General features: G+C 38.4%; 1 protein-coding gene across 3 annotated transcripts in view; it reads right to left on the reverse strand.

Moving 5' to 3' along the window:
- Window positions 1-3,347, reverse strand: part of C1H1orf185 (chromosome 1 C1orf185 homolog) — a 54,767-nt gene extending 51,420 nt beyond the window's left edge. For 2 of the 3 annotated variants that reach the window (XR_008619971.1, XR_008619970.1), the window contains exon 1: window positions 3,321-3,343. Coding sequence is in view for 1 of the 3 variants with exons in the window: in XM_003829564.3 (XP_003829612.1) it covers window positions 3,321-3,336 (16 nt within the window). In the remaining 2 variants the exon portion in view is untranslated. Of the gene's footprint in view, window positions 1-3,320 lie in introns of all 3 variants that reach the window. The other variant, XM_003829564.3, reaches the window with a different exon arrangement.
- Window positions 3,348-14,144: the final 10,797 nt, after the last annotated feature.

Genomic DNA, 14,144 nt, shown 5'->3' on the forward strand with positions numbered 1-14,144 from the left:
TTAGAATAATGACTGGTTACTCAATAAATGATTAAATATTCAATGGATAATGATAGATGCTAGTATTAAAACATGGATAATATAAGGTTCTTTCCCTCAAGAAGTATGTTGCTTAGTAGGAAGGACATACATATTTTTTAAGTTCAATTTAAAAGTATTATGGGTGTTATAACGGAAGAATAATACAAAATAAAGACATAGGAAGATCTATAGAAAGATAGGAGAAAGTTTTTTTTTAAGGCTGCATAGTTAAACATTGCCTGATAATTTTCTATTGCCAATTACTAGTCAAGAATTGGTGATTCAAAGATAAGTAACAGGTGGGGAGCGTTGGCTCACACCAATAATCCCAGCACTTTGGGAGGCCGAGGCAGGCAGATCATCTGAGGTGAGGAGTTCGAGACCAGCCTGGCCAACATGGTGAAACCCCATCTCTACTAAAAACAAAACAAAACAAAAAACTAGCCAGACATCGTGGCACATATCTGTAATCCCAGCTACTTGGGAGGCTGAGACAGGAGAATAGCTTGAACCCAAGAGGCGGAGGTTGCAGTGAGCCGAGATTGCACCTCCAGCCTGGGTGACAGAGCAAGACTCCATCTCAAAAAAAAAAAATGGAGAAGAAAAAGAAAAGTAACACACGATTATGGAGCATACAATCTAGAAGGGGGCAAGTCATTTAAACATATATGTTCCTTAAAATGTCCTGAGTGCTATGAGAATAACCTGTTTACAGTGGTATAACAACAGAGGCAGTTTGGCCCAATGCAAAAACAGTTTTCTAGAAATGACACTTAAGCCAAATCTTAAGATTTAGACTGTAAGAAATAGTGTAGTTAAGGGATTAAGTCTTAAACCTGATTATGACTTTTCCATATGAAAATAAATAAAACTCTCTGTCTCACTACAGCAACCTCCAGCTTACAATTGGCCCTTTTCTTACCATTTATAGCCAAACTTCTTAAAATAAAAATTTCCACTTCCATACAACTTCTATTTCCACAGTGATTAATAACTTCGTTAACACAAAATCCAAAGGTCACTACTGATTTTTCTCCCTCTCTTGCCTTAATGTCTGTAACTTAAATTCACTTGGTTTTCCTCCCAACTCTATGTCTATAATTGCATTTGTAGGTCCTTCTTCCTCAGCCTGTCTATATTCACATATTTATATATTTATGTGTTATATATTTATATGTTATAGACCTATATATTAAATCAGAAGTACTAAGTATTTGTACCAGGAGTATTTTCAGATTATTTTTTGCAATGTTTCCTGAACTATAAGTCCTGCTTTTATTTTTGAGTATTCACAAACTACCTGTTTATTTTGCTCTTCTTGAGTTTTGCCAGATTTCATTCTTAGGTTTATGCTGTATATAAGTGGTTTAGTCCAATCAACAAATATCTGTTGAACAGCAAATACGTGTGAAACATTGCATGGGGGACTTACGGGGGATAAAAATCTGTTTAAAATAAGAATAATCCTTACTCTGAGGTTTAAAAATCTATAATGAAATATATGCAGGGCTGATATGCAGCCAGTATGTAAAGTGGACCATATTGATTATTTATAGTTGGTGTCTGCTTTGATCTCATATAAGCCTAACTGGATCTGTGAACTTTGAAAAGCTACTTATTATATTGGGTGGATCTTAATGTTCTCACTTGAAAAATGAGAATCATACTATCTCACAGAATTACAGCAAGCAATAAATAAGATAATATTATAAGAAATTAATAACATAATGGCTGGGTGCAGTGGCTCATGCCTGTAATCCCAGCAGTTTGGGAGGCCAAGGCAGGCAGATCACCTGAGGTCAGGAATTCAAGACCAGCATGGCCAACATGGTGAAACCCTGTCTCTACTAAAAACACACAAGATTAACCAGTCGTGATGGTGGGCACCTGTGGTCCCAGTTAGCGGGGCAGCTGAGGCAGGAGAATTGCTTGAACCCAGGAGGCAGAGGTTGCAGTGAGCCGAGATTGCGCCACTGCACTCCAGCCTGGGTGACCAAGTGAAACTCAGTCTCAAAAAAAAAAAAAAAAGGAAAGACATCTGAAATTTAACATGCATATAATAATATCAGGCCATAAAGCAAGACTCAACAAGTTTTTGTTTGTTTCGTGGTTTGTGTGTGTGTGTGTGTGTGTGTGTGTTTTTCGAGACAAGATCTCACTCTGTTGCCCAGGCTGGATGCAGTGGCATGATCATAGCTCATTGTAGTCTCAAAGTCCTGGGCCCAACTGATCCTCCCACCTCAGCCTCCTAAGTATCTAGGACTACACATGTGTGCCACCATCCCTGTCTAATTTTTAAATTTTTTGTAGAGATGGAATCTCTCTATGTTGCCCAGGTTCGTCTTGAGCTCCTGGCCTCAAGGGATCCTCCCACCTCGGCCTCTCAAAGTGCTGAGATTTCAAGTGAAAGCCACTGTACCTGGCCAAGACTCAACAAGTTTTATAAAATCATTATTATATATACCGTGTTCTCTGACAATAATGCAATTAATCTCTACATTAATAACTTAAAATATACCCTAAGAAAAGCTCCTGTGCTTGGGGAAATTTAAAATCACATTGTAAATAACTCATTAATTAAAGAAGAAATCAGTGAAACCTAGAAAATACACAGGACTAGATAATAATGAAAATACTATGCATAAATACTCATAGGAACACAGCTGGAGCCAAATTTAAGGAAAATATATGGCCCTAAATGCATATATTAGAAAAGAAGTTTGAAAACTAATGAGCTTAGCATACAAATTACAAGTTGAAAAAGACCAGCAAAATAAACCCAAAGAAAGTAGAGGAAGAAAATAATAAAGAACAGAAATTAATGAAATAAAATTTATGATTCTTGGTAAAGACTAATAAAATGGACAAATCTCTAGTAAGATTAACCAAATGAAAAAAATAGAAGGCATAAATAAATAATATTAAAAATGAAGAAAGAACATAATCACAGATAGAGCAGAGGTTAAAATAAATACTTTCAATGAATTTATGCTAATATATTTGAAAACTTATACAAAATAATATATACCTAAAAAGTAACTTACAAAAAGTGACTCAAGAAGTAATAGAAAACATATATGAACAGTATCCGTTAAATTGAATCAGTAGTTACAAAATTTCCCCCAAAGAAAATAGCCCCAATAACTTTACAATTTCTACTGTATACCCATGATTCAAGTATTTCTTATCTTATACAAGCTCTTCCAGAGAATAGAAATAGATTTCTGGTTGTTCGACTAAATATATTTTCCTCTTCTTCCCAGGCAAAAAGCTAGACTACATGACCCAGCTTCTCATACCTTTAGGTGAAGCCATATGACTGAGTTCTAACCAATAGAATTTGAGTGGAAGTGATGTCATAAAAACATTCCAGGCAATTTTCTTCATGATCTTTCTCCCTTTGGGCTGACGGGGGTGGAGATGATCCCTAGGGAAACCTTGGAAGCCACGTATTGATGTTACTACCATCAATCAACTGGATCTAATTGACATTTATAGAACATTCAACCCAACGAGAGCAAAATGCATATCCTTTCCAAGTACACATGATACATTATCTAATACAGAGAAATCATTGAAAACTACCATAACTTCTAAATAACACATTTCTAAATAATCATTACTCTAAAGAGGAAGTCTCAAAGGAAAATAAAAAGATATTTTCAACAAATAAAATGAAAGCACAGTATATCAGGATTTACAGCATGCCACTAAAGCAGTACTTATAGGGTATAATCTACCATTTTTTTCAGAAAAGGGCAACCTTTTAGCATTCTGAAATTATAGATCCATTACTATACTATATATTTCATCACAAATTTATTTGACTTTTTATTCTCGATGAACTGTAAATGTACATTCTGTAATCTAATCGCTTACGTGAGTAGTCAGGTAGGCTATGGAACATTTTTTTGTTAATTCTGCTTTGCTTTTTTTTTTTTTTTTTTTTGAGTGAAGTCTTGCTCTTGTCGCCCAGGCTGGAGTGCAGTGGCATGATCTTGGCTCACTGCAACCTCCGCCTCCCGGGTTCCACTGATTCTCCTGCCTCAGCCTCCCAAGTAGCTGGGATTACAGGCACCCACCACCATACCCAGCTAATTTTTGTATTTTTAGTAGAGATGGGGTTTCACCATGTTGGCCAGACTGGTCTCGAACTCCTTACCTTGGGTGATCTGCCCACCTTGGCCTCCCAAACGCTGGGATTACAGATGTGAACCACCATGCCCAGCTTGCTTATTTTTAAAGTAAATTAAATCCAATGAATTATATATATCTTTGTTATCAAGCAAAAGAGGCTCACTGCCCAATGTGATTGCAGCAAATACTATGACATTGGGTTTTTGAGAAAAGAAAAAAGAAATGCTTTTTTTTTTTTTTTTTCTAGATAAGGTCTTGCTCTGTTGCCCAGCCTGGAGTGCAGCGGCTTGATCATGGATCACTTCCACCTCAATCTCCCAGGCTCAAACGATCCTCCCGCCTCACTCTTCCAAGTAGCTGGGACTTCAGGCATTTGCCATCATACCCAGCTAATTTAAATTAAATTTTTTTTTTCGTAGAGATGGGATTTCACTACATTGTCCAGCTTGGTCTCAAACTCCTGAGCACAAGTGATCCTCCCACCTCAGACTCCAAAACTGCTAGGATTAGAAGCATGAGCCACCACACCCAGCCAAGAAGCTTTTTATTGCAAGTCAACCAACAAAGAGACAGGAGTCCAACTCAAATCTGCCACCCTATGCTGGCTTCAAGGCAGTATTTTTATTAGAAAAGTTCAGGGGGTGCATTCTGAAATTAGTAGGTGATTGGTGGAAGGAAAGGGAGGTCTGGAAAGTCCTCAGGCATGTGTACTTATCTCTTCATGCTTTCTCATGGGTCCCATGTGCAAATTCAGGGGGAGTTAATAAAAAACATATGGTGGAAATTCAGGCTGTAATGTCAGCAAATTCATTCTGCACAAACTCTAATTGGCCATATTGGTTTCAACTGATTTTAGTCAGTTTTGTTTTCTTACTATTAATAGCAAAGGAAGTTTCAGCTTTTCAGCAAGTTGTTTCTTATGTGTCATCCTGCAAACTCAAGAATATCTGTTGTTAGTTTCTTTAACTCTTTGGAGTAGGGTTTCATTTTCAGTCAGCTTATTTGACATTTTATTCTCGATGATCTATAAATGTACTGTGGTTATTCTAAACCTCTGCTTTTTGCTCAAGCTTTCAATTCCATCTACCACTATCCTTAATTTCAGATGACCTCTCACACCTTATGCTATCAAAGCGTTTCTTCCCACATTTAAAAGTGCTATAAACCTTATAGTTACAGTGATTGCAGAAAATTTCAATGTTATATAAAGCAAGGTGATATTTCAACCTTCCTTCTTAAATTTCTTCTTAAATTAGTTGGATCAGCTTTTGCATAAACTGACTAGAAACATTACTATATTTGCTATAAGATTTTTATTGAGGATGGCTTTTGCCACATCCCTAAATAATGTTCGTTATTCCCAAATAGTCCCTAAATAAGATGCTATGAGAAACTATTTTTTTCTTTCTATCAAGGATAACAATGTAGCTGATCTATGTCCTTTCATATTTACTTTATATTTTTACTGATTCACAATAGATATGTATTTATAGGGTACATGTGATAATTTGATATAATAGAATCAAATCAGGGTAATTGGGATATCGATCACCTTAAATATATATCTTATTTTTTATTTTATTTTTTTTGAGGCAGAGTCTTGCTCTGTCACCCAGGCTGGAGTGCAGTGGTGCGATCATAGCTCACTGAAGCCTTGACCTCCTAGGCTCACGTGATCCTCCCACCTCAGCCTCCTGAGTAGCTGGGACTGCAGGTGTGCACCACCACACCCAGCTAATTAAAATTTTTTTTTTTTTTTTTTTTTTGTAGAGACAGGGTTTCACTATGTTGCCCAAGCTGGTCTCGAACTCTTGGGTTTAAGTGATCCTCCTGCCTCTGCTTCCCAAAATGTTGGGATTACAGATGTGAGCCACTGCACCTGGCTATATCTTTTTTTTTTTTTTTTTTTTTTTTTGATACGGAGTCTCGCTCTGTTGCCTAGGCTGGAGTGCAGTGGCGCGATCTCGGCTCACTGCAAGCTCCGTCTCCCACGTTCACGCCATTCTCCTGCCTCAGCTTCCGGAGTAGCTGGGACTACAGGTGCCCACCACCTCGCCTGGCTAATTTTTTGTATATTTAGTAGAGACAGGGTTTCACCGTATTAGCCAGGATGGTCTCAAACTCCTGACCTCGTGATCCGCCCGCCTCGGCCTCCCAAAGTACTAGGATTACAGGCGTGAGCCACCGCGCCCGGCCGGCTATATCTTTTCTATATGCTAGTAACATTCAGATTGTTCTCTTCTAGTTATTTTGAAATGCATAATAGATTAATATTAACTACAGTCACCCTGCTGATCTATCAAATACCAGGTTTTATTTTTCCTATCTAACTGTATGTTTGTATCCATTAATCAACTCCCTCCCCACATTCTTTCTGGCCTTTGGTAACCACCAATCTACTATCTTCACGAGATCCCCCTTTTTATTTATAATTTGATGGATACATAATTGTTGTACATATTTATGGAGTACATGTGATATTTTGGTACAAGCACACAATGTATAATGATAAAACCAGGATAATTGGAATAAACATCCCCTCAAACATTTATTATTTCTCTATGTTAGGAGAGATCCATTTTTTAGGCTCCCACATATAAGTGAGAACATGAGGTATTTGTATTTTTGTGTTGTGCTTATTTCATGTAACAATGACCCCCAGTTTCATCATGTTCCTGCAAATGACAGAATTTCATTCTTTTCTATGACTTAATAATATAATAATATTCCTTTGTGTATATATATCACATTTTTTTCTTTCTCTCTCTCTCTCTCTTTTTTTTTTTTTGAGATGGAATCTTGCTCTGTCACCCAGACTGTAGTGTCGTGGTATGATCTTGGCTCCCTGCAACCTCCGCCTTCCAGGTTCAAGCGATTCTCCTGCCTCAGCCTCTGGAGTAGCTGGACTACAGGCACGTCCCATCACACCTGGCTAATTTTTTGTATTTTTAGTAGACATGGGGTTTCACCATGTTGGCCAGGCTGGTCTCAAACTCATGACCTTGGGTGATCTGCCCACCTTGGCCTCCCAAAGTGCCGGTATTACAGATGTGAGCCACCACACCTGGCCACCACATTTTTCTTTTAAGTTGACAAATAATTGTACATATTCACAGCGTACATAGTGATATTTCATACATATATAGTGACCAGATCAGGGTAGTTAGCATACATATATAGTGACCAGATCAGGGTAATTACCATCATCTCACAAATTTATCACTTATTTGTGTTGTGAACATTCAGTATCCACCTTCTAGCTATTTCAAACTATAATTCTCCTACAGTGGTACAGAACACTAGAATTTATTCCTCCTATGTAGCTGTTATTTTGTATCCTTTAATAAATCTGTCCTTATCCTCCTTTCCCCTTAAACTTCCCAGTCTCTAGTATCCTTAATTCTACTTTTTACTTCTATGAGATCAACTTTACTTTAACTTCCGTATATGAGTGAGAACATACAATTTTTGTCTTTCTGTGCCTGGTTTATTTCACTTAACATAATGTCCTCCATTTCCATCCATGTTGTTGTGAATGACAGAATTTCATTACTTTTGTGGCTGAATAATATTCCATTCTGTATCTATGCCAAATTTCCTTTTTTTTTTTTTGAGTCAGAGTCTCTGTCTCCCAGGCTGGAGTGCAACGGCACAATCTCAGTTCACTGTAACCTCCACCTCCTGGGTTTAAGCAATTCTCCTGCCTCAGCCTCCCGAGTAGCTGGGATTACAAGTGCCTGCCACCACACCTGGCTAATTTTTGTATTTTTAGCAGAGACAGGGTTTCAACATTTTGGCCAGGCTGGTCTCGAACTCCTGACCTCAAGTGACCCTCCCACCTTGGCCTCCCAAAGTTCTCGGATTATAGGCATGAGCCACCATGCCCGGCCACCACATTTTCTTTATCCATTTATCTATTGCTGCACACCTTGGTTGATTCCATATCTTGGCTATTGTGAATAGTACTACGATAAACATAGGGATGCAGATGTCACTCCGATATACTGATTTCTTTTCTTTTGGATAAATGCCCAGTAGTGGGATTGCTGGATCATGTGGTAGTTCTACTTGTAGTTTTTTGAGGAACCTCCATTCTGTTCTCCATAGTGGTTGTACTAGTTTATATTCTAATGAACAGTATATAAGAGTTCCCTTTTCTCTGCATCCTCATCAGCCTTTGCTATTTTTGTCTTTTTTATAATAACTATCTTAACTGGGATGAAATGATAGTTCATTGGGATTTTTCCTTGCAGATAGCTTGTGATAAGTAATGTTGAGCATTTGAAAATATATTTATTGACTATTTGGATGGCTTCTTTTGAGAAATATCTGTTCAGATCATTTGCCCTTTTTTAATCAAATTTTTTTTCTCATTTTACTGTCTATGTCTCAAAAAGTTGATGTAGTTACTATTTTTGATCAGTTCATGTTTCAGTCTTTCTACTCAAGGTATTATGAACAGTTTACACACCACAGTCACAGTGTGATAATAGTCTGTGTTTTTCTGTGTACTTACTATTACCAGTGAGTTTTGTACCTTCGGATGATTTCTTATTGCTTATCAACATTCTTTTCTTTCAGATTGAAGAACTCCTTTTAGCATTTCTTATATTACAGGTCTGGTGTTGATGAAATCCCTCAACTTTTGTCTATCTAGGAAAGTCTTTTTATCCTTCATGTCTGAAGGATATTTTTGCTGGATATACTATTATAGAATAAACTTTTTTTCTCCTTCACCTCTTTAAATATGTCACGCATTCTCTCTTGCCCTGTAAGGTTTCCACTGAAAAGTCTCCTGCCAGACCTATTGGAACTCCATTGCATGTTATTTCTTTCTTTTCCATTGCTGCTTTTAGGATCCTTTCTTTATCCTTGACCTTTGGGAGTTTGATTATTAAATGCCTTGAGGCAGTCTTCTTTGGGTTAAATCTGCTTGGCATTCTATAACCTTCTTGTATTTGAATATTGATATCTTTCTCTAGATTTGGGACGTTCTCTGTTATTATCTGTTTCAATAAACTTTCTACCCCTATCTGTCTCCTCTTTAAGACTAAAAACTCTTAGATTTGCCCTTTGGAGGATATTTTCTAGAACTGTGGGTGTGCTTCTTTCTTTTTTATTCTTTTTTCTTTTGTCTCCTCTGTTTTCAAATAGCCTATCTTCAAGCTCACTAATTGTTTCCTCTGCTTGATCAATTCTGCTGGTAAAAGACTCTGATGCATTCTTCAGTATGTCAATTGCATTTTCAACTCCAGAATTTCTTCTTGATTCTTTTTTATTCTTTCAGTCTCTTTGTTAAATTTATCTGATAGGATTCTGAATTCCTTCTCTGTATTATCTTGAATTTCATTGAGTTTCCTCAAACAGCTATTTTGAATTCTCTGTCTAAAAGGTCACATCTCTCTCTCTCTCTCCAGGAATGGTCCCTGGTGCCTTAGTTTGTTTGGTGAAGTCACATTTTCCTGGATGGTCTTGATGCCTGTGGATGTTTGTTGGTGTCTGAGCATTGAAGAGTTAAGTATTTTTTGTAGTCTCTGCAGTCTGGGCTTGTTTGTACCTGTTCTTTTTAGTAAGGCTTCTCAAATATTTGAAGGGACTTGGGTGTTGTGATCTAAGTTTTTGGTCATGGGAGCCATATTTGTATTAGGGGGCACCCCAAGCTGAGTAATGCTATGGCTCTTACAGACTCCTAGAGGTACCGCCTTGATGGTCTTGGATAAGACCAGGAAGAACTCTTTAGATTACAAGGCAGAGACTCTTGTTCCCTTCCTTTACTTTCTGTCAAACAAATGGAATATTGCTCTGTGTGCTGAGATGCCTACAGCTGGGAGAGCCACTGGGAGTGTGCTAGTTCAAACCTGAAGTTAGCATGGTACTGGGTCTCGCCCAAAGCCTGTAGTAATCACTACCTGGCTACCACCTATGTTCACTCAAGGCCTTAGGGCTCTACAATCAGCAGGTGGCAAAGCCAGCCAGGCTTGCAACCTTTCCTTCAGGGCAGCCAGTTACCCCTGACCCCAGGTGGGCCCAGAGATGTCATCTGAGAGCCTGAAGTCAGAAACCTTAGGAAGCTACCTGGTGCTCTATTTTACTGCAGTTGAGCTGGCACCCTGGCCACAAGACAAAGTCTTCCCCACTCTTCCCTCCCCTTTCCACAAGCGAAGTCTCTCCCCATGACCATCACTACCCTAGACCCATGGTAAGTACTGCCTGGCTACCTCTGATATTCACTCAAGACCCAAGGGCTCTCCAGTCAACTTGTGGTGAATATTGCCAGGCCTGGGACTCTCCCTTCAGGGCAATGGGCTCCCCTGTGGCACAGGGCAGGTCCAGAAATGCTGTCCAAGAGCCAAGACCTGAAATCAGGGCCCAAGAGCCTGCTTGGTGATCTACCCCACTGTGGCCAAGCTGGTACCTAAGCTGCAAGACCAAGTCCCCTTTACTCTTCCCTCTCCTTTTCTCAAGCAGAAGAAGGCTCTCCCCATAGCCACCACAGGTGGGAATGTGCTGGGTTACACCTAAAGCGAGCATGTCTCTGAGTCTCACCCAAGGCCCATGGCAAGTACTGCCTGGGTATTGCTGCTGGTTATTCAGGGCCCAAGCACTCTTGGGTCAGCAGGTGATGAATTCTGCCAGGACTGGGTCCTTCCCTTCCAGGAAGTGGGTTCCCTTCTAGCTCAGGGTGTGTCTAGAAACGTCATCCAGGAGCTAGGGCCTGGAATGGGAGCCTCAAGACTCTGCCTGGTGCAATATCCTACGTGGCTGATCTGGTATCCAAGTTGCAAGACAAACTCTATTTTACTTTTCCCTCTCCTCTTCTCAAGCAGAGGGAAGGAGTCTTTTTTGTAGCTGCGAGCTGTGCTGCCCGGGGATGGAAGAGGGGTGTGCAAACATTCCCTTGGCTGCCTTGGTTGGTGTCTCACTAGGTTACTTGCCCCCAAGTCCACTGGTTCCAAGCTCAGCACAGCAGCAGGACTTGCCAAGAAATGGCAGTCCTTGTGGCCTAGACTGCCTTTCAAGTTTAGTTAGGGCTCTGGAACATTTTAGCCCACGGTGGCAAGGCTTGCTGGAACTTAAGTTCTGACAATGGTTCTATTAGGGTGGGCAATTCTGCTCTGGCTATGGCTGGTCTAAATGCTCCCTCCACGGGCTCTGTCTGAGTTCTGCCTGGTATTGCTTTCTGCTGTGACAGGGAGCACTGAGTTCCAGTGCAAAGTCCCAAAATCACTACACTTTTCCTCTTCCAAGCACACAGATTCTCTCTCTGCACCACATAGCTGCTGTAGGGGATGAGGAAGGGGTGGCACTGGCAATTCAAAATGCTTTCCTACCCTCTTCAGTGCCTCTTTCAGTGATATGAACTTAAAACCATGTGCTACGATTGTTCATCTGATTATTGGTTCTTATAAAGGTGCTTTTTTGTGTGGATAGTCATTCAATTGTGGATTGAACCATTGTTCAATTGTTGTGGATAGTTGCTGGGAGGACAATCAATTAAGTCTTCTATTTGTCCATCTTGCTCTGCCTCCACCCTCAAAGTGTTTTAATTTCCTTCTTAATTTCCTCAGTGGCCCATTTATCATTTGGTAGCATGTTGTTTAATTTCCATGTGTTGTGTAATTTCTCGGGTTCCTCTTGTTACTGACTTCTAGTTTCATTCCATTGTGGTCAAAAAAGATACTTGACATTATTTCTACTTTTTTCAATTTGTTGAGGCTTGTTTTATGACCTAATATATGGTCTGTTCTGTAGAATGTTCCATGTGCTGATGGAAAAAAAGTGTATTCTGCAGTACTTGGGTGAAATGGACTGTAAATGTTAGTTCTATTTTGTCTAGTGTACAGTTTAACCTCAATGTTTCTTTGTTGATTTTCTGTGGGGTGATGATCTGTCCATTACTAGAGAGTGGGCTGTTGAAATCACCTACTATTACTGTATTACAATCGATCTCTTCCTTTCAGTCTATTAAAGTTTGCTTTATATACGTGGGTGCTCCAGTGGTGGTGCATAAATATTTATAATTGTTATATCCTCTTGCTGAATTGACCCCTTTATCATTATACAGTGACCGTCTTAATCTCTTTTTATAGTCTTGATGTGCAGTCCCTTTTATCTGATATAAGTTTAGCTACTCCTGCTCTGTTTTGCTTTCCACTTACATGGAATAACATTGTTCACCTCTTCACTTTCAGTCTATGTGTGTTTTTGTAGGTGAGGTGGGTTTCTTGCAGGCAGTACACAACTGGGTCTTGTTTCTTTATACATTCATGTACTTTGTGACTTTCAATTAAAGAATAGAGTCATTTACATTCAGTGTTATTATTGATGAGTAAGGACTTACTCCTGCCATTTTGTTGATGGTTTCCTGGTTGTTTTGTAACTCTTCTCTTCCTTTCTTCCCATCTTCCTTTGTGCTTAAGTGGTTTTTACTAGTAGTATGTTTTAACTCATCGCATCTTATTTTTATTGTATCTATTATAGGCTTTTTGCATAATGGTTATCATGAGGGTTACAAAAAATCTTATAAATATAACTAGTTATTTTAAAGAGATGACAACTTAGATCACAAAAAAATAGAAACAAAGGATAAACTAAAAAAACTCTCTATCTTAACTCTACCCCCACATACATTTTGTTGCCTCAATTTACATATTTTTATATGGTCTGTCTATTAACAGGTTGCTACAGCTATTGTTATTTTTGATATATTTGTCTTTTAGGCTTCATACTAGAGGTATGCATGGATTGCACACCATAATTAAGCTATTGAAATATTCTGTGGTTGTCCTTATAATTAATTTTACTGGTGGGTTTTATACTTCCAAATGTTTTCTTTTTGCACGTTAGTGTTTCATTCTTCCGGATTGAAAAACTCTATGATTTCTTGTAAGACAGGACTGGTGGTGGTAAATTCTCTTAGTTTTTGTTTGTCTTGGAAAGACTATCTTTCCTTGCTGAATACAGTATTCTTGGATGGCAGTTCTTTTCTTTCAGCTCTTTGAACTCCTGGTCTCAAGCAATCCTCTTACCTCATACTCCCAAGGCACTGGAATTACGAGTGTGAGCCCTCATGCCCAGCTTTATTTCAGCATCTTTTAAAAATTGTCCTTTTGTTTTATTAATATGGGGTATTACATTGTTTTTAACAACTTTATTGAAGGATAATTAGTATACCCCACACACGTGTTTAGCGTATACTATTTGAGTCTGGATTTATGCATATACTTGTGATACTCCCATCATAATCAGGATAACAAACATATCCATGTTAAGTGTTTTTACCACAAGTAACACACACACACACACACACACACACGAAGAAACTCCAGGAGTGATGGACATGGACAGAAAAGCTAACAGTTTATTACATGTTAGACAAACTATGTATTTGTTCATACTATCACACTTAGTAATAGTGTGTAATCCTTTTTATATGTTTGTATTCAGTTTGCTAGTATTATCTTGAATATTTCTTTGTGGACATTTAAGAGAGATATGTTCTGTAGTTTTCTTTTCTTGTACTGCTTTTGTGTGGTTGTTAGATTATAGTAATCCTGGCCTAGTAGAATTAATGAGAAAGCATTCCCTCCTCTTCTGTCTTTTGTAAAAGTATTTGTGAATTACTGTTTTTAATTCTTCATTAAAAATTGGCAGGGTACATTTGTGATACCACTGGGATCTGGGATATTCTTTGTAAAAGTTTTAAAAATCAATTTAATATCTTTACTTTTTATAGATTTATTGATGTCTTCTATTCCTTCTTGAGTTTTTTTCAATCATTTTTATCTTTATATAAGTTTGCTTATAATTTGTAGTGTTCCAAGTTTCTCTCATTGTCATGGTAGTTGATATACAAAAATAATGTGGGAAAATGAGTCAATCCACAAATACCCTATGTCTAAAGATCCTCTGATATAGGAGAGAGAAAATGACTGTAACTGCTGTAGCTCCCTACCCCTCAGACTTACTGTATGAGGCAAATGAGA

Source organism: Pan paniscus, chromosome 1 (genome assembly GCF_029289425.2).
Source record: "Pan paniscus chromosome 1, NHGRI_mPanPan1-v2.0_pri, whole genome shotgun sequence".
Classification (NCBI taxonomy): domain Eukaryota; kingdom Metazoa; phylum Chordata; class Mammalia; order Primates; family Hominidae; genus Pan; species Pan paniscus.